Below are 26,100 nucleotides of genomic sequence, written 5' to 3' on the forward strand. Positions count from 1 at the left end.
TCATTTTTCTACAGCCTAACTCAGGCTTTCCTATGGGAGAACTGCTTGCAAAAATCCTCTTTTCTCAAAAATAGGAGGAGAAAGACAAATGGGAATTTATGATGGGAAAATAGGAAATGTGATAGGATGTAAAACCATAAATTAGCATTCCCCACCACATCTATGAACACACAAACTGTCACATACAATAACAGGGAGTGAAGTGAGCCAGTCCCAAGTGTCTTCCAAATGCTCCTATCATACTGAATCTCTTTACTTAGTTATAATAAACTCTGATGGATGTCTAGAATCTCCTTGATCTGTCCTAGCTGTCAGCATCTTTTACAAAATCCTGCTGGATTCATAAATATAAATAAAATACATGTGCAATACAAGCAGTTATAACTGATGCTCTCCATCTTCATGAAGACATTTGAGAAACACCAATAATTAACAACAACTTTATGAATATTTTAATACCTGTTAACCTGGTTCCAAATGGCAGAAATAAAAAATGAGGATAATTATAAAATCACACACATACACGTTTATTCATAAAAAGTTGACAACACTGAAGAGCCATGCAGAGGACAGACCAAATGTGTATCAACAGAAATATTTGAATATTTGACAATTCTAACACAAAGCCAAAGCAAATATTTCAGAGCCAATGCTGACCCTACTGTTCTTTTCAAAAGACAGCCTCAGAGTGAGCACTGTTAGAAAATAAATCCTGGACCACAGCAATGTACAGATGGAATATGTGACCAAGATACAGCCCCTGAGACAATACAGGCATTAGCAACACGGGCTGGCTGCAGGGATTTGACCAGGAAGCAGAAAAAACAATCATTTGGCCTTAGTATGAACAGAGTTCCTGGGTCAGGGCAGAGATGTGATGTTGATGCAGGTGGTGGGGTTGGGGAATATGAAAGCTAATGCTTCAAACATTTGAGTTAGTCAAGATGGAAGAAACATGACAGAAAAGAAGAAATAAAGAACAACTAAAGTGTGCTGCTGTCAGCCACCTAACAGATGAAGGCAGCAGTCCTGCTCCATGTCCACTCCTGATGGACACTGACACTTACCCCTTGACAGTACTGCTAAAGCAAAGTTTCAAACACACAAGTCTCTGCAAAGAAGATGCAGTGCTGGGCCAACCAATTCAGCAAAATTGGAGAAATTTGCTGATCATCACAGTTCAGAAAACAACAAAAATGTCTTAGTATATGTAACACCAATAATAGATGAGTTTACAGACTCAAGCATTTCATTTTAGACTATTAAATTGTTAAAGTTTCAAATAGAGGTATTTGAAATGTGCTGCAGAAATACAAGAGGACAAATATGTCTATTGATGATGTAGTGTTCTGCAGAACACACAAGGATGGTTAATCAGCATCAGCTGCAGTCTAATTTGGACCAGAGGAAACTGCTGGATAAATAGAAATAACATCTCAGTGTGAAACCAAAGAATGAAAACCTGATGGCCTCCAAAGGTCATCTGAATCAACACCACAAAGAAGGAATTAGTCTTCTATCTTCCTACTATTAAAGCATATAAAACCACCATATTAAAGCATGAAGACAATTGGAAATATGAAAGAACAATAGGGTATTTCTATTAAATTCTGGATTTACTGGATTAATTTTCATGTTATGACAGTGGCAATATTTACTGAAGAAACAGAAATTCTGCAATGGTGAAAGCAAGAAATGTAGCAAGCCATGGCAGCAACACTTGCAGATATTCCAACCTGGTCACTTGCAATTATGCTAACATATATGTGACAACATCCATAACATTATTTGTTTCAGAAGAGGTGTTTGCTGGAAGGACACTGTAGATTATCTTTCTCTGAGTTTCAAGTTGTACAAGAGAACTTGAATGTACAAAGCAGCCCTTACCTTCTGGACGGTACTGAGCTACAATAGTCACTGCCTGGCCTGCGTTCTTCAGGGCTGCTGCCGCCTGTTCATGGGTTGCTGATTTTAGATCTACTCCATTTACCTACAAGTAATACAAAAAAGCCCTTTATCAAAATTAATGCTTGTGTTTATCACCACAGAACACACACCTGTGGAAAAAAACTAACTGGATACAAACTAGTTTCCATGCCATGTGTATTTCCCCTGTTCCCAACATTGTTCCTCAAATCAAAAGTCAATAAAATCCTCTCTCACATATACTCCTCTTAAGAATTAACGAGACTATCACAGTATATCAGTGAATATATCAGTGAATGTTCAATTTTCTTCTTAGTTTTAAGAGTGCTTTTTTCCCTTTTACGGAGAAAGGGAGAATGTTACTTTTTGTGATGGTTCAGGGACCCTCTTAGCCAAATAATGCCTACAGACCATGCTGTCACCACACCCAGTGACAGACAACACCCTCTGTGAATCTGGCATTGTTTTCAATGCAGCAGATTTAAAAATAGTATCACCAAAAAAAATGAAGCAGAAATGTGTGTTCCACATTTTATACCAAGAGCAGTTTTCATAGCTCAAACTAAAATAAAGATGTGCTTTAACACCAGTTTTAGTAACAGCTGTAAAAACGACATCATTCCTCTTAAATAACTCCCAAAATACAATGTAATTGTTCAAATAAATGATTCTCTATAAATTAAGTAATTTCACAAAGAAACACAAAATATTTATGACCTTCAATAGTAGTATAGAAGAAGCCCTTAGAGAGGTATGAGATGGAACTTTTTAAGACTAATAGGAGGTTCAGCAGCTACTCCAGGAAGCAAAGACCCCGTTTTAGACACTACAGCCAAGTGTCTCCCTCTCATTAGAAGTGTTATTTCTGAAACCTGTATTCTTTCAAATGAGACACAGCCCTCAGGTACAAGACCAAGATAAGTTCATGTCTTCATTGAATGTCTCAAAGAGGGAAGTGCTATTTTAATCAGGTTTTAGATGAGAAACTGAGGCAGACTAAAGTCCTCAAAGGTAGCTTGGAAGTATATTGGCACCTGTTCCATTATCTCAAATTTAGCTCAGTTAATAACATTTTTTGCATATCATTAATTGCTATTAATATGCAGGGAGGGGGAAACTTTTATTGCTGTTTAAATAAAAGAAACAAAGAATCCTACAGAAATGATACGATCTCCTTTCCTAAGCTCTCCACTCAGGTCAGCTGGCCCTCCTGCAAGGATGAAAGAGATGAAAATTCCTTCTCCATCTTCTCCTCCAACAATGTTGAAACCAAGACCTGTTGATCCTCGATGCAGGACAACCTTTCTAGGCTCCCTGGAGGAAAAGAAAGAAATATGAAATCTTAGTCACTAGATATGAGTAAAAGTAAAATAAACAATTAGAAAAGCTCCTAGATGCAAAACAAAATCCCCTCCCTGTTGTTAGGTGAACTGAACAAATCTGTAAGTATGTACATATGTATAAATAAATATATAAATAAATTCCTATTATGCTACAATCCTATTCAGCACTAAATGTCATTACTTAATATTTTCCATATTGTTTAAGAAGATCAATATAGGTTGTGACATTTCAGATAGAATTTTCAAATTTAGCAAAGCAACTGCAATTGAAGAAGTTAAACTAAACCAAGTTGTTGCACTTTTTTTCACAGGATCCCCTCCTAACTTGGATGAGGGGAGGAAAGAAAAAATATTGATAAAGCCAGTCAAATTCTAATGCAGAAAGACTCCTTCCAAAAATCTATTATCCACTACTCAATTTATTACAAGCAAAGTATAAATGATCTCAGAAAAAGACATTTCGAATAAAGCAGAAAAACTGTGCACTGCATTTCAAAAATCACTAGAGAGCACTAAAGAACAATTAACGGACATTAGGTATTTAGAGGTATTAATTATTGATTTAAAGGATAAAGTAAGAAGCTGCTTTCTTTTCCAAAACAAAAAGTATCCTCTAGTCCAATCTTTAAAAGTCACTCAATTTTTGCACTAACTATTAAATCAGCTTAAGGTCAATTTCTTGAATTTCACCTCCATTAACTATTATATCCATTTTTTTAAGAGTACTATTCTATTACAAATAAATTACATTGTGAAAATCTCTATACATATTGCTCTGGATCACACCAATACATTAACAAAAACAGAAGAGAAAAGAAGAAGATGCAGTATCTTTAATAAAAACACAAAATTTATAAATCTCTTTTTGGGATGAAGAGTGTAATATGAGAAGGTAAGTTAAAGAAAATCTAAACATTTTCTGAATAGGCCTTACATTTCAGAAGAAATCTAAAAGCTGCCTTTTACATTAATTTTAAAGGAAAGCAATAAAACCATAATGATATCAACAGGACAGAATAATTTTGGCTTATATGTCTACCTAACCCTAAGTTTAAAATCAGTACAAAGCCATATCCTACCTTCCACTACACTAAAATCAATTCTCCAGCTTATTATGCCACTTAGGTTCCAATCCTGGGTGGACCCTGCCTCGGAATCTGAGTGACATTAGCCATATCAGATGATGGTGTGACACAGAATTCAGCAACAGCATACTGAAAGTGCAGTGTAACATCCCTATACTTGCAGAACAGAAGGGCAACAAAATTACAAGAGCTTCCCTTTATCATCAATGATGAACAAAAGATTAATGCAATCTACTGAATCAGTGAAGGAATGAAAGGTCTCTTAATGGGGAAGGATTAAGAGCTCTCCAGCCCTTCTGGATTTAGAATCCATCAAAACAAACCCTTGTCTGTGGGGGCAGGGAGGACCCACACACTGCTTACTTTAAAATAAGAAAATCTCTGGTCTGCTCATATTACCATCCTAAAAGTCTCTGTCAATGCATGCAGCATTTCTAGGGCTTTCTGCTTTTAATGCTATTCTTGGACCAATAAATAAAGAGTGCGTGTGTATATATATACACATATAAATATACATAGTTTTATCCTTACAACAATGTTTACAAGAGTTAAAAAACTAACATCTATTTCTTGAAATAAAACATAGCATTCCCTAGTATTTTGCCCACTATCACATTTGGGAGCTCCCCTGGTTAATCAATCTGGCACTTAGCTTTGGTTGTTCATTACCTGGTGATCTCATCATCTCCAAGCATTCCCTTGGGAACTGGTGAGTATCTCCCTGGGGATGCTGGGGGCAGGGCCTGTCCCAGGTAGGCAGATGGGCTGATATGGTTATCCACTGGCTGAGAATAAGCTTCACAGAGGGGGAAGGAAAACAAGAAAAGACATTAGGATAATACCAAAAAAAGAGCTGGAGGAAATGAAACAAAGAGGTGACCTCTTTTACAAACAAACCATAGCAGTTGAAATGATATATTATAAATATCATAGTTCTAAAATAGCGTGTTAAATCTATACATTCTCCAGTCTCCTCATTAAGTCAGAAAGCAATTTTTTCAGTTTCATTGTGTCTCAAATAAAACTTTTTAAAAAACAGTTACTGTGGATAGTTGAAGCCCATAGGAACAGTCTGGAGATTTATCTGTTCTAAAGCTGTTTTTAACTTGACTGAAGCAAAGTTTTAACTGAACCACAACACACATACCAGAAGAAATTTAGCATCTTAATGATTACAATTGATGGAAAATCTTCTACAACACCAGGAGAATTGTTCCAATAAATAATTAAGAAGGTGCATGATATTTCCAAGTTAGGCACATCCATTTTAAGTGCTCATTAAGGCACAGTCATACCCACAGTTTGCTATTACAAAGAATGTTCTACAATTGGAAATGGCTTTTTCCTGGCGTACGTGCTTCAAACTTTGAGGCTTAAACATGAAGGGTGGGGACTCTTCACAGATTCAGTATTATTAAAGCTGCCAGACTCTTTGCCCTTACTTGCTGTATCTGATGGGGTAGCTGACCTTTGAGGATTTATATAAACCCAAAGCTCTTTAACTGAACATACATGACACAGATTGATGAAGCAATCTGCACATTCTCCTTTTGTTTTTTCCTTTTAAGACATTCTACAAAAGTTTGGATCATATACAAACTTATCAAGAGTAGTCTTGATATATATATACACACACACATGATATATTTGCTATTTATATACATATATTCCAAACCACCCAATCTGGGCTAGATTGTGCCTGTATTGTTCTAGATTCCTAGTAAACCTGTGTGCAGTAAATTCTTCACGTGGCATCATATGCATCAGGACAACAATGCCAACATTTCAGCAAGCATTTAAATCCACTATTAACAGCTTCAGCAGTTCAAAAGCACACATGTTTTGCTTAAAACAAAACCACACAAATACAGTTATTTTGTTTTTTCTCAAAAAATTTTAAAGGTAAAGCACAAAAAATTAAATGCGAGACATCATGAGCTCTTTTCCAGCTACAGGAAAATGGGTGTTGATTAAAAAACCTGAACAACTGTTGCAAGTATAGCAGCTCTGTACATTCTGTTCCTGCACTAAATTATCTCATTCCACAAAATGAATTCGAAATTGCTTTTAACAAACCAATGGTATTTGTAATGATGCATATTTTATAGGAAAAGATTAGATACAAATTCTATATTCATTGGCTTACAGTACTTCTCATTTGACTGTTTTTCAGGCTCTTGCAGCTTTTAACTGCACTGTGTTCAGAAACATACACATCACCTATTACATGTCCTTATTTTTTTAATTTTTTTATCCTTTCACCCTATGACTAAAAGTCAGCTATTGATCAATATAACAGTTTATTATTTCAGACCTGTGGACAGTTCCACAACAGCACTGGCTGCATCCTTCCTAAAATTTTACATGTGCTACTTGCTTGGAACAGTCTGGTCCTCTCTCAGTGGTGCTCTCAGTGCTATGAAAGCAAACCTATAAAGGCACAAAGAGGCTGCTCTCTGTGGAGCTCCTGCACTAAACCAAGTCTGCACCTCTCCTGAAACTGGTTCAGATGGAAATTATAGCTGAAGCATTTTCATGAAGAACGTGACAGAAATAAAAGGCAAACCATCACTTTTTGAATCCTAAATGAGGTCTAAACTTCTATTTCCAGGTAAATATTATTACTGATGGAATAGATAAAGGAGCTGTCTTTCGGATGAACAGAAAACTGCATGCATAAAATCAACTTGCTTCGACAGGAAAAGTCAGACTCTTAAGAAAAAATTCCATTTCCAAATCCACCCTCTCCTTTATATAAGACAGTTATAGACAAAAAGAAAAAATGGAAGATTTCCTGTAAACTGAGGACACCAACCACAAGTATAATTTCTAAAATGGGCAATAAAATTAAAACTTTATTGTCTTTTACTGTTATTACATATTCTTCTCTTCCTGTACTTAGGACATTTAAGAAATGATAAGGCATCCATGTCTAGTGAACACACGGATGCCTTATCATCCCTCCCTTGCAATATTTTATTTCCCAATGCAGGGTGGAAATACTGTACCAACACACAAAAGCACAAAAATACTTTGACATTAATTAGGAGTCAAAAAGCATCACTGATAATGTCTTCAAAGGAGGCCTGTATTGGAAGCAGTCCTCTCTCTCAAAAAGCCATTTAGCCACTTTCAAATTCTGAATTTGTACTTTTGAATTAACTACCTAGTCCACAGAAGTTAGCACAGTGAGCAATCTATGGCATGTTCTGCACAGTACCAAGTACTGTGCACTGTGCTTTTAGAGATTTCTGATAAAATGAGAATTTAAAAAAAACCAAAACAAGCAAAAACCAACAAAACAAACAAAAACCACCCCAGAAATAAAATAAGCAAACAAAAAGCCCTCCCAAGCGTTCTGTAAGTGAGCAGTTCACATATAATAGAGTTTCTACCTTAACACCACTTGTAGTAGACATGTTCACAGGCAGCCTCTGTGCACATCTTACTTCTCCTTTGTGGTAGGACTGAATTCCTAAGAACCTGGCTAAAAGGATTCTCATGGACAGAAATAGGAGGGAGGATTGCAAATACATGTCTCAAAAGAGCTGCAGATGAGTAGGTGAAGAAAGAAGCTTGGTAAATGTTTCAACACTGACTCACAATCCAGATGATCCTAGAAAATACCTCTTTAATTTCTGCCAACTGGTAAAAGCACTTCAGAATCCTCAGTCTAAAGCTCTTGAGCCCTGTACTGCTCTGCTAAATGCAGTATAAAATACTACATACAGGTGCCACCACTTTTTGGTAGGAGTTCCATCTAACTGAGCAGTCTCTTGCAGAAAGCAGAGGCTTTCTGGTTGCAAACGCAGAATCAGCCTTTGAGGAGACTGATGTCTCCCTTTGAGATTTCCACTGTAAATGTGCAAATACTGAGAGGTACTGGAAAAGCTTTTGTTCTGCCCTGTATTAGAAAAATAGCATGTAGCTCAGAAACACACAGTTGTGTTTCCTAAGTGAAAGACTGAGGAAAAGACTAAACTGATTTCCTGGAATTAAGTCATTAAACATCTCAGCAAGACTTCTGGGTCTGCTTTGGATTCAAAATTCCAGCAGCAGGTTCAGTCTCCTCACCAGCTGCAATAACAGCCAGCAGCACTTTGATCAACAGAGACAGAAGCTCATAGACCTTTGAGTAGAAAAGGCTTTCCTGTTGTAAGGAAAAGAAACAGACTGAAGTTTCATCAAAGAACCCAGCACTTGGCAGAGGAATGTTCTTTGGTCTACCAGAAACAGTGAAAAACACAGTATCTTCAGATAGAGAACTCAAGGGAACTGTAGCTAAATGAAATAAAACTCAGAAAATCTACTCAAAAGTACAGACAGCCCACAAACCTTGTCAAGGGTCATTAAAAGACAAAGAGAGACAAGATGCTGGGAATCTGAGAAAAACTTCCATGATTTTTTTTCAGAATACTTGAGAATACTTGAGTTGGAGGAGAAAGGTTCCCAGAAGCAGCTGCTGGAGCTTGAGGTACATGACAGGGTCAGGAGACTGGCTTTTCTCTTCTCAGTAAAAGGAAAGAAATACACTTCCCACAAAGGATGGGATACTGGGCTGCACAGAATGCCAGCATCTCTCAAATCATCCTTAGAGGGAGAGCAAACAGAGAGAAACTCTGGAGGAAAGATGGCAATAGGACAAAAGAAGCCACATGTGTGACCAGGCCATTTATCTCTGGTAATGGATGTGACACCAAGTAACACTTACTGAGAAATTAGGACTCATGGCAAGATGGCAGAGGACATCCTCATGGCAGCCATGTGGGATTACCCTTGACAGAACCTCCCTGATCTCTCCAGCCACTGGACATGCTGAGAAGGTATTCTTGAAGAAGGCACTCTCTTACGGATCTGTGTTATCATGCACTTGCCTTCAATGAACTGAGCCTCCAGTTCATCCACCATTTGAGACAAATGAATATCTCTGCATGACAAGAGGTCCAACAACCAACAGCCACCTTTGCCACTGTCATAGATTTATCAGCACTGGGCAAATTACCAGAAGTCAGCTCCTTCTCTGCCTTCCTCCCCTCGAACTTTCTACAGGTTTTGTCTTTGACCCCACAAAAGATTAACATAAATATTCCGATGATTGAGTCAAGGTGCAGTAGTAAGAGATGAGATACTTCAATGTTTGTCACATCCCAATCCACAGCAGTGTAACTGCATTACTGCAACATTACCAGGAACATTAGGTAAAAATCAGATTTCTCTTTTCCAAAAAATATGAATTCTAGATGAAATATATGAAAAGACCAGTTATATGGAGAGAAAGCAGGAAGTCTACTTTCCAAGGAAACAGTGGGAAAGGTTATTGAACAAACTAGATACAGTAAGGGAAAATGGCTGCTCTCTAACCATAAAATATATGAACAGAACTGGGGAAGAATCAGTGGAGGCTGAAAATTAGATATGTCAAAGAATGGAGCCTTCCAGAGCATACCTCTAATAACACAGTGGAGATAAAACCTAATTAGCTCCAAATTGTAATTCAATAACCTTACAAATACATTTTAAGATACTGTAGCTATTGCCAATAAATGATGGGCTTATAAGGTACTTCAGTCTCTGTTGTGCTGCACTTTAGCTTCTTGTTCTTTACATACTGCTATCAATTACATCTGTCAGTCCCAAAGTGTTCCTTTCTTTCATATGAAGTAGTACCTAAACAAATCAGTGCTACATATCAATTGCACATATCTAATGGCAGGAAACAAAGCAATACCTAAAATAAGTCTCCTCTAGAACCATTTCATGTGACAACATGAGTAAAACTGGTCATCCAGAAAAGTCAGCCTATTCAGTCTTGGAAATATGCAGTTATATCATTATCTTCCATTTCTCCAGCCACTAAAACGTAATAACCCTCTTAAGTATACTGATCTCAAATATTTCTTTACATTGTAGTTCAACCCTGAACTTTCTGGATCTGTATATTTGACTTTGAAAATACTCTTGTCAGTAATACCCTTATGTCAAAAAGAAATTCTTGTAACTACTTTTTAATACAGCATTCACTGGTTTTCCATTCAAATTGTCAATAATTATATCAAAACTGAAGTCAGATTTCAAGTAAACTTACTGACATAGAATTTTTTAACACATTCACAGGAAGGCACCAGAGCAAGAACTCCTCCCTGTTCAGTTTATTCAAGTATATGCAAGTTCAAACAAAACCAGGAAAACAGGAAAAACATCAGAGCATCACCAACCTCTTAGTTTACAGGACACTGAATACCCTCACAGTGCACTGCTTTCTACTCTTCACACCCCAAGAGCATAAGACACTTGTTCTCTCCCCTTTTACTCATCAGCAAGTGATGAGTAACACTGAGTGTCTGGGACTGGGCCATGACAGCCACAGAAACACACCTGGAGCCCTGCTGCTGCTGTCTTTTTAGTATATAAGCTATAGGATGTTGTTCTGTATAGTATATAATTTTCCTCATTAATCAACTTATATCAGATTTTTGCCTCATATAATTTTTTTATGCTTGCAACAGGTGAAATACTAAAAATGAGATATGTTAATGCCTTAAAGGGAAAATTAATTAAATCAGAAAGATAAGATGAACTTACAGTTTGTGATGTCAGGAGGGGCATAACTGTCATTCATGAACATGCTGGTGGGTTTTGCAACCTTCAGATAAACAAAGTCAGATGTGTTTTTTAAGGCAGTCACTGCTTCTTCATGAGTAACTTCTTCTAAGCAAACACTGTTGACCTGAAGAGAAAAACAAACATTCTTAACCCAGAAAAATGTACTGTTTTCATAGGACACTCACTGAAGGCTGTTGGAACACTGGCATTGAGAGTCTTTCTTAGGACTCATGTGCCACAGACACACCTGGTTACATGAAATTATAGAAGAGATGCCTTGTTAAGTGTGAGAAGGAAAGGTATTTGTACCAAAGATTATTATAAACTGTATTGACCACAACATGTTAAAGAAGGCACACGTGACTTTGGGGAGGCAATGGGACAAATAGGAAACTCAAAATGCAATAAGTGTGCAGACTTACACAGTGTGTTACTGCAAGCATTACACAGAGAGAAGTTACTTCTAATAAGAATAAACCCCACATCAACTTGTCATGACATAATTATGTCCTAGATCTTATAACAGGACAATATATTCGGGCATGATGTCAAAAAGCAGGGGTCAGAACTTGAGAAAGTCCCAGAATAACTGATTTAAATGCCAAGTAACAAGAACTAGTTCAACTACAAACAGCAACTATTTTAAACTATAGTTATTTGAGTGAAACTCTAGCACTTCCATTAAAAAAATTCCTTATTGTGAAAGGAAAGAAACTTCTGCAGATAATTCCAGGCAACAAAGCAAATAAAGCTTGTTCTGCACTAAACCCAAGGGACTAAAGACACTTTCATAATTTAACTTCAAGTGTAAGAACAACCAGGCTTTCTCAATTGGTAATTGTGGGGGGAAAACTCTATTCTCTGCATCTGTATTCTCTAAGTTTCCTACAAGTTTTCTAAAAGTCTTTTGCTGATATCTTTTTAATAGATTTTAATTCCTACCACTCTTGAAGACTGAAAAGTCATTTTGCAGTATTTGGTAAGTGCAGTACAACTTAAACACAGAGATAAAAAGTTACATTCTGCAATGTATGGCTGTGGCTCTCATTTTTCTATCTGGATAAAAAATTTGTGGATTGAATTTCAGGAAGTTGAGAGGTTTTTTTTTCTTTGTGCATAGAAAAATTCAACTTTGAAGCTATTTTAAGTTTTTAAAAAAAAATAACAATGCCATTCAAAAGCATTACAAACACTGAAATGCAATATAAGCAGCAGCTTCACTACAGGCTGGCTAAAGGCTGGCCAGCCACCAGTACAAGGAGTTCCATTCCATTCTTCTATTTTCAGAAGAGAAACAATCCCATTGTATGCTTGTTTACAATTCTGTCACTCAGATCCCAGAAAAATAATAGCAGGCATCAGAAATAAACATGCTGATTTATACAGGTTTTGCATGGAACATTGGGCTGAGGAATAGATTTCAGATTTCCTGATGGAATGGTGTTGAATGATGCAGATTTAATTTTATCACTGATTTCCAGGCAGCTTAACCACAAATTGAATCATGCCCCTATTGAGTCTAAAAGTGAATGACCATTAAAAAAATGCAGCTCTTACTTACAGCTAAAAGTTTGTCTCCAATCTGAAGTTTGCCATCTTTATGTGCTGCCCCACCTTCAATGATTTTGGTTACATAAATGCTGTTGTCTCCAGGTATATGCTGATTTCCTACACCACCAGCAATACTGAAACCAAGACCTGCTTGAAGATAAAGGCATTACTCAAGAAACCTTTTTTGCAATCATTGGATTCAAATTCTTACATAAATAATAACACTCCTTATAGAACACAAATATATATAATCAGGGTCTGGCTGAAGTAATTCTGATGCCTTTTCAAGTGAACTCCATAGTTTCCTAGAAAATAAAGCTCTAGAAGAGACATAACACATACACAATTCTGAAAACTAAAAGCTAGATCATTTACTTCATGCTTTGTGAAGTATGGGCACAGCAGAGCTATAAGCATCTCCATGCTATAGTATCTATATATTTATAGCCACATTGCCCAGTAATTAATTTCCCTAAATTATTTTTAATCTCTCAAACATCCTTACTAGGTAAGCCAATTAAGTATTTTACTCCAATTTCAATGTACTTCATTACTAGATACAATCAGAAACATTTTATCATTTAAAAGAAACCTTGGCATTCTACAAGAACAGTTTCAATTCTATCCTTGTGAAACAGAAACTAGATTTCCAACATACCTTTGGGGCCTTTCACAAGTTTGATTTCCACTATTTTTTCTGTGACTGGTTTTCTCCTTTTGACATACAATCGTACAATGGATCCTGCTTCTTTCAGCGCCTCCACGGCTTTGCTGTGTGTCACATCCCGAACATCCACCTCGTTTACTCGCAGGATACAATCATTGACCCTGGAGACACCAACAGTCATGCTCAGCTGTTGTGTTACAGCAGAGTGCACACATCAGGAGCCCAATATTTTATCTATAATACACTAACATACATGTTAACACATTAAAATACAGAGATTTATCTTCAAAGTTCTTCTCATTCAAGACAATGCTCTAAAATTAATTATTAGTGCTTAAAAATAAATCAAGGATCACTGGAAAATATTTAAGAGGAATATTTAATTCACGGCTGAAGAGGGCACCTTATTATATGTATCTCATTTTGACAGTGTTTTTAACAGATGTCTGCAAAAATTACCTTTTATTTACAGCTATAAATCAGAATGTAAAAACCCAAAACCTGGAAGGCACACAATGCAAATACACTAGTTTTAAGCCATGATATGAGCAAGTCAATCTTGCTTTTCACAAGCAGTTTAAGGGCTGGCCTTCCAGTCCATTTAACATGTTGCTGCAGTAACACTGAGCCCTCATTACACTAAGTGCAATGGCAGGCCCACCTGTCACCGTGTCCTGCCAGATGTACCTCTGACAATGGCCAACGAGCTAAAATGAAGCCATGAACTAAGCTCATTAGGACTAAAACCCATAATACAGCAGGTATTTGCACATGACATGATGGGCCGAGTTCTTGGCAACACGAGAGAAACAAGTAGTCCTTAAATCAATGTGGATGGCTTTCTTTGAAAAATTAAGACACTGAATAATTACCAAGCATAAAAAAAGGCTGTTAATAAACTCAACTACCTTGTGGATCAGAAAATCCACATATGGATAACCAAGAGTTACCCATCTTACCCGTCTAAGCTTTTTCTTGAATTAAGAACTATGAAACATATGGCATAATAAATTTATACCACAGAATAGAAAAATTTCACTTAATTTTCCAAAACTGCAGATATTATTAGTTTGGGAGACTCATATTGATCCACTCAAATATTCTTCATTATTTACAAAACACCTCCGTAAGGAAAACCCATTTAACATTTACTGCAGGAGGATAAAACCATTAAAAGTAACAGAAAATTTTCTATTCACTTTTTAAAATACAATAACAGCACTTAGTTACTGTATTTTACTGTAACAACCCAAGCCAGAAATCCATCCTACCGTAATCTTCCATCCTGTGCAGCTGCACCCCCGGCTATAATTTTTGTAATGAAAATACTTGCATCATCCCCAATATGTGGGTTGTCTGTACCACCTGCAATACTAAAGCCAAGTCCTGAATTTCCCTAAAGATAGAGGAGGAAAAAAATTTATTGGGAAAAAGGCATTCTGGTGTATTTGATACACTACAGAACCAAATCGACATCATTTTCACTGAAAACAAAAAAATATGCTTTAAATATAAGCAGTATGCTACATATATAATTTATTTATATGAAAATAAGTATAATTACAACTTACTTACATACATGTAAGGAGAACATAAGTCACTGTATAACTGTAAGTGACAGTTCCAGCCCCACAGCTTTCTCACTGAACTTGATAAATTACACAAAATCTCTATCTCTAAAGTGCTAGATATTTCATACAAATATTTGCTCCTCATTAAATTATTAGTGATATATCTTTCCAGAGAAAAGCCTTTAAATAGCTGTGCCCCACCTCTAACATAGTCCCACAGATGTAGAGATTCAGACTGACATTTTTCTCTTCAAGGATTACTTGCCCTTACCATCAACTGCAAGACCTCTTCACCCTCTCAGTAACCACCAGAACTGCACAGGTATAAAATAATTTCTTTCTGTCTTTTTCTGTCTTTTTGTTAACAGTGCATCTCAAGTGAACTGAGCTAGATCTCAACGTAGAAAACCTAACAAAGAAATGCACGTGACAAGATGTCACTTGTAATCTCAATATAAAACTTAATAGTATATAAGCCTATGAGAAAAATAGCAATACAGGAGATTAAATCAGAATCTCTGTTGTTAGTCTCTACAAGTCTAGGTAGCAACATTAAATGCAGGACATCTTAGAAGAGATCACTCCCCCATTTTACTCTCAATTGGCAAGGATATTAATAAAACTTTCAATTCCTGCTTAGCAACTGAATGTACTTTTTTTTAAATTAGGTTAAATAATCTACCTAAAATAAAAAAATAAAGAGTAAGAATTAGTTTGGATTGCCATTTTTCATATTAAAGTATCATAAATTCCATTTCAAACAGAGTACAGAGGACATTTAGCATGTTACCCTTTCAAGAGTAATTTCTTCATACTCGTAGTCTGCATCGGTGCCATTGACCTATTAAAAAAGAGATAAATGAGACTGACAGAGAATCCTACACTTTACACAACCCATTTTGCTTGGTTGGAAGTTCACTCCCATCAAATCTCAGCTGATTCACCGTGATCACTGGGCTCAGAGGGGACATGTGATTTTCCCACCACTCTGTGTTTATGAATCAGACAATCTTTTTGTATGAGTTTAAAAGGTGCCTGTTCAGAGAGCAGACGGCTCCACACAACTACTGTAGGGCACAGGCCCTCTGCTTCTGATTGCCAGAAAGGAAAAATGCTCTGGAGATCCTCAGATGTTCCTCAGGCTATACAGCAACTTGAAACTGAGAATAAAGATAGAGAATGTGGGATAGAGAAGAATTGTAAGGAAGAACAGAGCAGCATTTTCTTCTTATTGTTCCACACCAAGCAGAGAAAAATCAAAGATTGATGCTTTATATAATCTCATGAGAAATAGGCAAGACCCTTCTAAAGTAATATTTAACAACTGTTTGTACTACTATTTATCATGTCACATACAAATTAAAGTTCAGCAATTAAAAATAGGGACAAAAAAGAGTAAAAGACTTTAGAAGAATACTTTATAAAGCTTGATGAAAAACTGAAATGCTAGAAAGAAGCCTTGTCATCCTCCATTTAGAAAGGATACCCACATTCTTTGCTACCTACAGAATAAGGAAAGAATCAAATACCAGAAGCAAAAAAAAATCAAAACTAACCAAAATCAATTAAATAACAAATTCTCAATCATATTTTTATATTCAAGAGTAAGTTTTTTTCCAAGATACCTTGGAACTCAAATTCTTTCCTCCACAGTTACCTACAGCAGTTACAGACAACTCCCTAATCCTAGCCTTTTCAGATGAAATATTTAACAAGGTAAAATATAGCATTTATACTACTACTTTACAAAGGACCTTGTCTACCCTTAAGATACAGAATATCTGGAAAGACTTCTGTAGTCTTAACACACTAAAGATAAAAAACATATATAGAAGAAAGCTTTTTAAAAATCTGACCATTTCCTAGCAGAGACTTTAAAAAAGGAATTTAATTCACCCCAAATAAAATTAAGACGAAGCTACTTCCTTCCTCCTATGTTTATTAAACATATTTAAATGCACCAAAAGCTGGCAATGCCATGACTTCTACAGGCTGTCTAATATCAAGCTCTTTTATCCCTCACTCCCTAATTATATCTCCCCTGACAATAGAAGCCATATCCATTCCACACATAACAGATTCATCTTTGCAAAGTACCTCAAAAATGATTATGTCCTTAGCAGTTTGTTCAGTGGAAAAGATACAGTGGTTTTAACACATGATATTTCTCTATTAAAAAGGGATGAGGTCCTGACCTTCTGAATCCATGAAACTGGATCTATTGCTACACCAACACAAAAGAAGCCACTGTGATCAAGAAGTTTTGATGGTAGCTTAGTCCTTGAGCTATTATCTACAGGAATGACAACATGTGCTAACTGAAGCAGTCATCCAGCATTACAGTACCTGCAAAAGGTTCATGATGATTGATCAGTGTGCAGTGCTCTTTTCTTTTTTATTAAATAAATAACAAGGATGATTAATCATTTCCCTATTCACTGCCATTACACAAAACAAAGCTGATCCTAATATATTTAAGCAGTCTCTTATTTCCATGTACAAAGGTCTTTAATCCAATTTAAAATATCTTCTACATAAACAGGAGCAAAGACCTCCATCACTTTATCTTCTCCTTTGGCTTAGTTCTATACTCTCTCTTTTTTTGAAAAATTACCTTTGAATTTATTCATTTAACAAACCAAACATTAGCAGAGACAGAAGCAAGAATATATCACATTATAAAAATCACTGACCCAGTCTATCTTTTCCAAGTTTTCAAGGGATCTCACACCTATTAAGCTAAGCTTTATTCCCCTAGATAGAAGACTTTATAAGTAAATGTTGTAATTATGCCTGACAAATGAACAGCTCAGCCTCCACATAACTACACTTATTACCTTAACATTTCAAACAGAACCAACTCATTTTTATGAACATTTATAGCACTAAAACCTTAAGTATAGCCACTGCATGAAGAAATGTTTTTATGAGAAGTGCAACAGAAATGGCACATTAAATATTAAAGTATCTGCCTGCACAGTTGAAGAAACAGATTGTTCTCTGAACACTGAACCTCTGGGATCTCAGTTGTGTTTTGCACTGCCATACACTGGTACACAGAAAACTTCCCACCTGAAATCTGCAACATGTTTTTTTTCATGAAACAGCTATTTAAGGAGTTTAAGTGACCATCATGAGAGCTGACAAAATCAAGCATCATTCAGAGAGATAAAATAGGTCTTCTTAAACAGCAACAACAGGTGTACCCAAATACATTCATAAAACATGATTTAAAGTTATAAGTGAAAGCAAGTGTAGACTTACATATGTTGAAGTCTCCAAAGAATCTGTATTCACCAGCACTGGAGGGGGATTTGCCTTTAAAAATGAAAAAAAAAATTACAAAGCATAAGAAAATGTACTATTACTGATAATTTTACAGCATTTAACTTGCTGGCTTTCTCAAAGTTCTGTTAAAAGGCAGCCTGACCTTGAGAATCTCAAAACTGACCTTCTAAAACACTTGTTACTATCCTGGACAAATTGCTTCCCTGACATAAACCTACACCATTAGAGAAGTCTGAGATCATATTTAATATCTAAATTCTGACATTTATTACCTTGTTTTTCAAAAGAAAACCTGAGTCATGCTACCATTTGACATGATGCCAGTTGCCCCAGTACTTGTGGTATGATATGCAGAGGTTGTTTTACCATTCAGTATCTCAAAACCAATTTTCAGTGGATTCAATTTCCCTTTCTTCCCATCAGGAGCAGTGAACCACCACCTTCAAAAACTGCAAAATGGAAACCTGCAGAAATGCAACTTAAGCAAGAAAGGACCTACAGAACTGACTTGCAAAAGCAAACCCACAGCAGACATTCATTTACCCCACAGCAGCATGGGCTTCCATAGAAAATTGTTAGGGATTTACAAGCATAAGCAGTCAGAGATTATTGCCACAGAAAGCTGAAATAATATTAGCATTTTTACAAGCCAGGAACTAGTAGAGTAAGTTTACACTTTTAGTCTCATACACTGAGAATTTTTCTGTGAAAAATGTGGTTTCAACTAAAAGAAAATCCATAGGAACTAATGGCATTTTGTTGAAATGTTTCCAAATAAACAGATTTCCCAATTATCCATCAACTATCTGCCTTTAAAATGTTCCTAGAGCATCTAGCCTGCTCTAGGAACGTAAGTCAAACAAACAAACAGTGTCCAGATATAGAACAGACTCCAAATACTGTTAATTATTAAATTCAGTGGCACTAAACAAAGTTAATCTCCTTATTGCTTTAATTAATCTGAGGGGGGTTTAATATGTATAAAAATACATTATCTTTAAAATTATGACATTCCTTTTTTTAATCTCCTAGGGGGGTGTGTGTGTATGGAAATAAATTTAGGGATAGTTTAATAGGCTGCAAAAGAAGCCAGTATTAAACTCATGCAAAGGCAAAGTTATGACCTGCAAAAACATGACAATTGCATTAACCTATTCATATTCTGCATTTTTGTTTCATTACTATGACAGCAACATACTTCTGAAGAATTTATGATTTTTAAAGGCTCCTAAACCTAGGAAGTGATGATTCAGAAGTGCCTTTCAAAAGGCTGAGATGAATAATCTCCCATCATTAGACAGAAGCCATCAATCTGCTATCGAGTGTCAGAAATTAAGCCTGTGTGACTTAATAAGTACTAAAATCAGGTGGGACCTACACATGTTAACAGAGCAGACAATTAAAAGTAAGAGGAAACAAAAAGGATGACACATATGACTGTCAATATGCAATCAAAAGCCTTTCTCACCCAGCAGTTCTCTCAATAGAGGCACTGGCACATTTCATGCAGTAAAGACATTAAGCACTAGTTATTAATGTCACAATAAAAATCTCTGTCAAAACAACACTATCCTTCACAACCATTTTTTGCCACTAAGTTAAATTTCCTTTTCTGCTTCTTATTCAAGTGCAGGTTCTATCAAAATAAGAGTAAATTAAAATTAAGATCCTGTACTAAAAATCCCAACCTATTATTCATCACCATAATTTATTTTTAAGGTTACAATAAATATAACCATATGTTTTAATAAAAACATATGTTTTTATTGTTTTCCTCAGAAGAAAGCAAGGTTTAATTGCTCAGTCATGTTCTTTCTCTCCATTTTGGAATGTATTTTTATTTAATACCAGGATTCTGTATTATCCAATTATATTCAACATACACAGCTCCAGTGAAAGCTGGTTCCCCATTAATTTTATTTTTGAGGCAGACAAGTGTTCTTATTTTCATGTTAAAAAAAAGGACAACTAAAGGCAAAGTTGCTGTTAGTAGGTGAGCTTTGGTAAACAATATGTTTGAGATACAAATCAGCTAACCAATGTAAAACCCCTTCTGTAAGTTAAATCATTGTTCCTAACACTCCTATATTTATCCAAACTCTCCATCAAGCAGCAGCAATTTACCATCTTTTTCAATGATGAATGAAAACAGCTGTGCCAGGCTTTCCAAAGGTACCATCTGGACATGGTTGCACTGGCCTGTGCACCTCAAATCTTGATGTGGGCAGAACCCCTCTATTAGAAGGGAGTATTTCTAAAACTAATCAAATTTCTGGTCTTCATGGTGGAAGAAGTACAGGTGAGAGATTCAAAAAAACACACATCTACTGGAAATTGTCCTATAAAACAGGGAACTACAAAAAGTTTTTCTAATTATGGATTATGCAAAAAATAAAAACTCAGCAAAGACAAAGATTACCACCTGTTGCAAGGTTAGTCAAATAGCCTAAAAGTAAAAATTAAAAAAAAATACTGATGTCCATACTACAAAAATTTTCCAGTAATATTCTGGATAGCTTAACTTCCTTTTAAAGTTAATAAATATCTGTCATCAAACGATTCCAAAAATTAATCCATCTTTTCAGAAGGTGTGGACTCATCATTTCAGATTTCTGCACTGAAAGTTACAAAAAAAAAAAAGAGCAGGATGACAATCTATTTGCAGCAATGTAACTGCTGGCTATCTTGGGTTGTTGCATAGCTTGCCATGCTGTGGTCTCATATTCCAAATTACATGGAAATACTAACATTAAGTTATGTTACTGCCTTCACTCACCTTGACAGGGTTTGGTTTCTGTTTTGGGGGGTGTTTGGACACTATGGGACCTAAAGGATGAAGGCTCAGAAGGGAAACATTTTACGAGTCAAATATGTTAGGAATGGCGAGGTAAAAAATCTCTTTTGTATTCTAAATGTCCCCCAAAACAGTAATACCAATAAATGGGTGGAGAACATGAGAAACACCATGCAAGTGCAACCAAAGAAAGACATATATGAAGTATTTATAGGAGATGAGAAAACATTTTCTTTAGAAATAAATTAAGCAATAACGCTTTAGTTCGGATGCAATGGCTCTGAAGTTACTATGTGAACACAAAATATCCTATCCCACAAAATATCCAATATATATTGGTTTTTTCCATTCTTCTGGTTATTTTTTCTTTAGTTTTTTTCACAACTTACTAGTCACTTCTATATGAAAATATGAATATTTTAATGTACTAAAAGCTGTCATAAAATGAACAAAAGTTAGGGCGAAATTCTAGTTATTTAACACTTCACCTCAAAACTGAGTGCGGAGTAGCAAAAGGCGTATTTCAGCAAAGCAACAAAACAAATTAAAGAAATAAAAGTTGAACAAGTTTAATAAAACAAAACAAAACAGCATAAAAACCTGTGGTATGGTGGATGGGATGGTCTCAGCAGGGACTGGTGGGACAGGGATCACAGGGACAATGGGAGAAGAGGAAGGAACAGCTTCTGTGGGCTAAAAATCACCAACAAAATGTCAAAAATAAGGAAAACTAGAAAAACAGTTTCAAACAAACAAGACTCAAATGTAACACCATAAATGACTATGAACTAGCATATCCATGGATTTGGGGCCTAACTGCAATGCAGAACAGTCCCCATGAGCCACACTGCTCATGGCAGCACATTCCCAGCACTGCACTGATGGTGAGGAGTCCAAAATAGCTGGACATGCCCAGGTGGTTGCACCATACCCCAAGGGACTCCCCCTGCAGCACTGAGACTTTGGGCTCCAACAAAAAACCTGCTCAGCTCAATGAACAGACTCAGGCTTTTTGTGGGCTGGTTTCACAACAGAATCCCTTCACCAATATACAACACAGTGCAAAAGCAGTGAAATGGGCTGAATAGCACTCAACAAAGCTAATATTCCTCTTTGATAAAGAGGAAAAATCAGAAGTACTTTATGGTTTCTAAATTTAGCAAAAATCAATGAAAACCTTTCAGTCAAATGGGTGGAAGGTGCTAAAACAGCTTCAATTTATCTCTCACAGATCTTCACACAGGTTTACCAAACATCTGCAGACTAGGACAATTTTGGTCTTAAGAATCTTCATTAAAATAATAACCAGGGAACCTAGTGACACTCAAGCTGCAAAGGAATAAGATTCCAAACAGCATTTTGAGCAAAACATTGACTCAAATGTCTTTGAGATGTTCACATACTGCTTGTCAACAAGCTGTCAGCAACACAAACTGCTGGCAACTATCATCAACATTACAAGCTGAACAGCAGATTAAAGCTGTTTAGATGTTCCAAGACATTCTTGTGATCATTAAAAATAATGAAGCATAATGACAAAAGAAAATACTAAATCCCAAAAGTGAACAAAACCCCCAGAACATGAGCATTAAACGTTTTAAAAGTTTGAGATACCTTAAAATACAAAGCACCATACATCAACAGCAGCCACCAAATTAAAGAGTAATAGCAAATAATGCTATTTGCATTAAGAGTCCAAGAACACCAACACATATTAAATGTACATATGGTATTTCTACAGGGTTTTTTCAGCTCAAAGTCAATCCTCCCAAAATGAAAGCTGGTGAAAAACATTGCAATTACTGAAAGATGCAAGAACAAAATAGTTTGGTATCTTGAGAGTTAATCCTAATGTCATAAAGCATTCTTACATCTACAGACTAAAGCACAGTATTTCAAGTGCTTAAAAAGAGGAAGGTAGGGGAGAATCTAAATTGGTCTGGAAAAATATTAATATGCCTTTTGCAAAGGATGCAGGAACTGCTCAGTGCAATTAACCTGTGGCTCCTGAAAGAACAGCATAGGCTTTAGATGACAGATCAAAGTAAACAGCTCAAGCACCAATTTGGCCCTACCCATGCAAAATATGAGACACCCCTTTAAGTCTGCCTTGTTCCAAAGTAAGTGGATTTTTGTGTTTAACCCACACACAGTAAGTCCTTCAGTGTGGAAATACCAACTAATATGTAGGTAAATCAGAGCACCATACACATCCTCAAGGAGGCCAGCTAAGCCAGCAAATTCTGTAAAATTCAGCAAATTCTGTTCTTAGGAAACAACAAAGAGATACACTTTGGAGAGCAAAAATCAAGCAAAATGAAACTTTCAAGAAATTACTGTAAACCCCCATATTGTATAAAGTACAGCAACATTCACTGGAAAACAAGAGAACAAGTATTCCGTTGCCAATCTGATTTCAATAATCACTACTTTGATTTCTAGAAATAAAATACAAAAGAAAAGTTGGTAAGAAAGTCATTAGAAACAGAAGGGATAAAACTACACAAAGAAAAGAATGCAACATACTTCCTACAGTTTGCACAAAAATGCTCATCTCCAAACACACAGGGCAGCACCTACCTTTCCTAAAGAGCAATTCGAGCAGGAGCCATCAGACACCCAACCACTAGCAGCTTTTACTTTTGCTGTGCTTTTTGTAGGGCTCTTTTTTACACTGTCCCGTAGGTTTGTGAATTTCCCTCGGTGTTTGGCAGCTGCTGGCAGCGTGCAGGAGCTGAAAGGTGCCCGCGGCGGGTGCCGCAGCAGCTGCCTTGGCTGCAGAGGAGCAGCTTCGTGTATTTCCAGTCTTGGGCTCCTCATTGCATCAGGGTGCTTGAGCGTTCCCATCTCACCACCATGAGCACTCATCAAAGTCACAACACTGAGAGTCCTTTTTGAAAAGAAAAAAAAACCAACCAAAAAACCCCAAAAAACCAACCCAAATGGAAAAAAAAACAAACCGCCAAACAGCCAACCAAAAACACCCAGCCAAACTATGGAGGGAAAATAAAGGAAAATATTTCTTCCTGAGGAAGTTAAAAATATGTTTTCTAGATTATGGTCATAGGAAGAAGCCCTACATGCTCTGCATTAGCTAGGTCTGCATGTTGTGTGCTCTCTCACTCTATTTAAAGAGCACCATTGAACCACCACACAACAGTCAATTTGCTGGGCACAAATAATCAATGCAATGCACAAATTATTGAATAGAAGGCAAAAGTCATCTGACTATTATAAAGAAGCTCCAAAGGTTATTTCTCCCAAAACCTCCTACAACCCCTTCATTTTTCTCCATTTAACCACCTCAAAACTTTTCCAAGGCTTACATCCAGAAATTTTTTAATCCCTCTGCTGTTCTGAATGCTTCTTGGGGTGGAAAATTAATGAATTTACAAGCAGTTTATGATGGAAAATACATGACTTATGAGTGGGCAGATACATTGTACAAGATTTCAACATTAAAATGTCAAAGAAAATAAATTTTTAATACCATAATAATAACAAGAACTACTTTGTGTTAACAACTTCAAGAGTTGTATTTCCTTGAAATGCAGCAGTACCATGAAACAACAATTTTCAGGCACACACTGTTTAAAATATTTTTTTTTAATTTAAGATATTTAAATGAACATTTAAATGTATATTTAAATGAGGATTTTATTATTAATTCAATTTTTAATGCTAAGGATGTATGACCTCTACATTACATTTTTATTCCAATATTCAAAACAAAAAAAGCTCCAAAATTAATCCTTCCCCCATTCCCCCCAAAAAATACAAAAGGAGGAAACAGCTTGATTTAATCACATTGTTGAATATTAAACTTTACCAGCCTATTTTAAATTCTAGAAAAAGGAAAGGGTCAAAGGTGATTTCCCAGCATCTATATGAAAATTGACAGCTAAATACACCTATATTCCCAGCCTGACAGAGGAAAGAAGTGGGCTCAAATCAGCGGCCACAGAGTTCTCAGCAGGTACCCACAACCAGCACTGGCACAGTGTGCAGCACCTGCCTCTTGCCCAGTGGGTCTTCTCCAGGAATATTCTGTGGATCTGAATTTCTGGTCCTGGATATGATGAGAATGAAGGACACCAGCCCATAGGAAACAACTTGATTAGGTCAGCTGTACTGTATTTAGCTAATATGGAGAGGTTTCATCAGGTCACAGCATTAAAACATGGTTATTCTCCATCTCACATTACACCTTCCTACAGCAAATGTGAATATTTAAATTATGAGTCAGCAGAATTTTTACATGCAGAAAAAAGGAAGAGACATACAGACCTAAGCACAAACATTTCCAGTTATTTATAGCATGAATATTAGGAGATAAATAGGTACTGACAGATGCTCCTCTAATCACCAAGAGCTGCCATGTCTCATCTTCTATCCAGAAGGGATGTAATCAAGAGCTGCCGAACGTTTCATTACTGCAATATTCATAACGCAGAGACAGAAATGTCTCTGGCCAGTGACAGGAAACCAGAAATGTGTTGGCCATGCCAACATTCTCAGACTTGTGCAGGCACACAGCAGGGATGTCTTCGGTCTGTGAAGCATTCAGGAGCTGGAGGACTGGGTCCCCCTAACACATGTGGGCAGGTGCACCCAGGTTGTTCTGTTCCAGAAAGCCCAGGAGCCTGTGGGGTTTGATACTGAAGGGCAAAGGCAGAGATGAAGACAAGCATGTTGTGGATGTGCATGAAGGTAACTAGCTCAAAACCAGCACATCATAACTTCTCCTTTGAGAAATGTCCACAGATGCTTTAATACTGAGCATCTCTGAGGCACACTCTTCAGCCTGCAGCGGTTACTGGGATGGAGCTGTCCTCTGTTGAAGGCCCTGTATCAGAATCCTCTTTGGCAACAGCCTGCTAAATGGCAGATTTTGGAGACCACAAACATTTATTTTCCAGAGACGTTCAAGACTGCTTGAGGTTTAGCAGGGTACATTTATGCCATCCATTTTACTTCCATATCAGTACCCAGCATGACATTGCCTAACTACTAATAGACAATACTAATGTCTATTACATTAAAATGTAGAAAAGAAGCAGAAGAGGGGCTTGGGATATAAGGCTTTTTGTCATGCATACATAATAAAGCCCAAAACATGTGATGTTCCAGATTCAAAAGGAACATTTTATTCCTGGAGACATCAACTTTGTTGAAAACACATAGACCAAGTAGTGTGCTGACTAAAACAAAAATAAATTAAATTTTAAGAGTGCTAAGAAAATTGAGGGTGAGGGGAAGAGATGCTGAATAC

General features: G+C 36.5%; 1 protein-coding gene across 19 annotated transcripts in view; it reads right to left on the reverse strand.

Annotated features, from left to right (window-relative positions):
- The window catches only part of DLG1 (discs large MAGUK scaffold protein 1), a 140,958-nt gene that overhangs the window by 33,777 nt on the left and 81,081 nt on the right, over positions 1-26,100 (reverse strand). For 11 of the 19 annotated variants that reach the window (XM_066557027.1, XM_066557024.1, XM_066557023.1 and 8 more), the window contains 10 exons: positions 21,429-21,521; positions 18,011-18,064; positions 15,537-15,587; positions 14,447-14,571; positions 13,167-13,336; positions 12,519-12,655; positions 10,937-11,081; positions 5,024-5,150; positions 3,084-3,240; positions 1,888-1,990 (listed from right to left, as the gene is read on the reverse strand). In XM_066557027.1, coding sequence (XP_066413124.1) covers positions 1,888-1,990; positions 3,084-3,240; positions 5,024-5,150; positions 10,937-11,081; positions 12,519-12,655; positions 13,167-13,336; positions 14,447-14,571; positions 15,537-15,587; positions 18,011-18,064; positions 21,429-21,521 — 1,162 coding nt within the window. The remainder of the gene's footprint in view (positions 1-1,887; positions 1,991-3,083; positions 3,241-5,023; positions 5,151-10,936; positions 11,082-12,518; positions 12,656-13,166; positions 13,337-14,446; positions 14,572-15,536; positions 15,588-18,010; positions 18,065-21,428; positions 21,522-26,100) is intronic. The other 8 variants (XM_066557030.1, XM_066557028.1, XM_066557026.1 and 5 more) reach the window with 1 other exon arrangement.

This window comes from Molothrus aeneus, chromosome 10, assembly GCF_037042795.1.
Source record: "Molothrus aeneus isolate 106 chromosome 10, BPBGC_Maene_1.0, whole genome shotgun sequence".
In the NCBI taxonomy this organism is placed as follows: Eukaryota; Metazoa; Chordata; class Aves; order Passeriformes; family Icteridae; genus Molothrus; species Molothrus aeneus.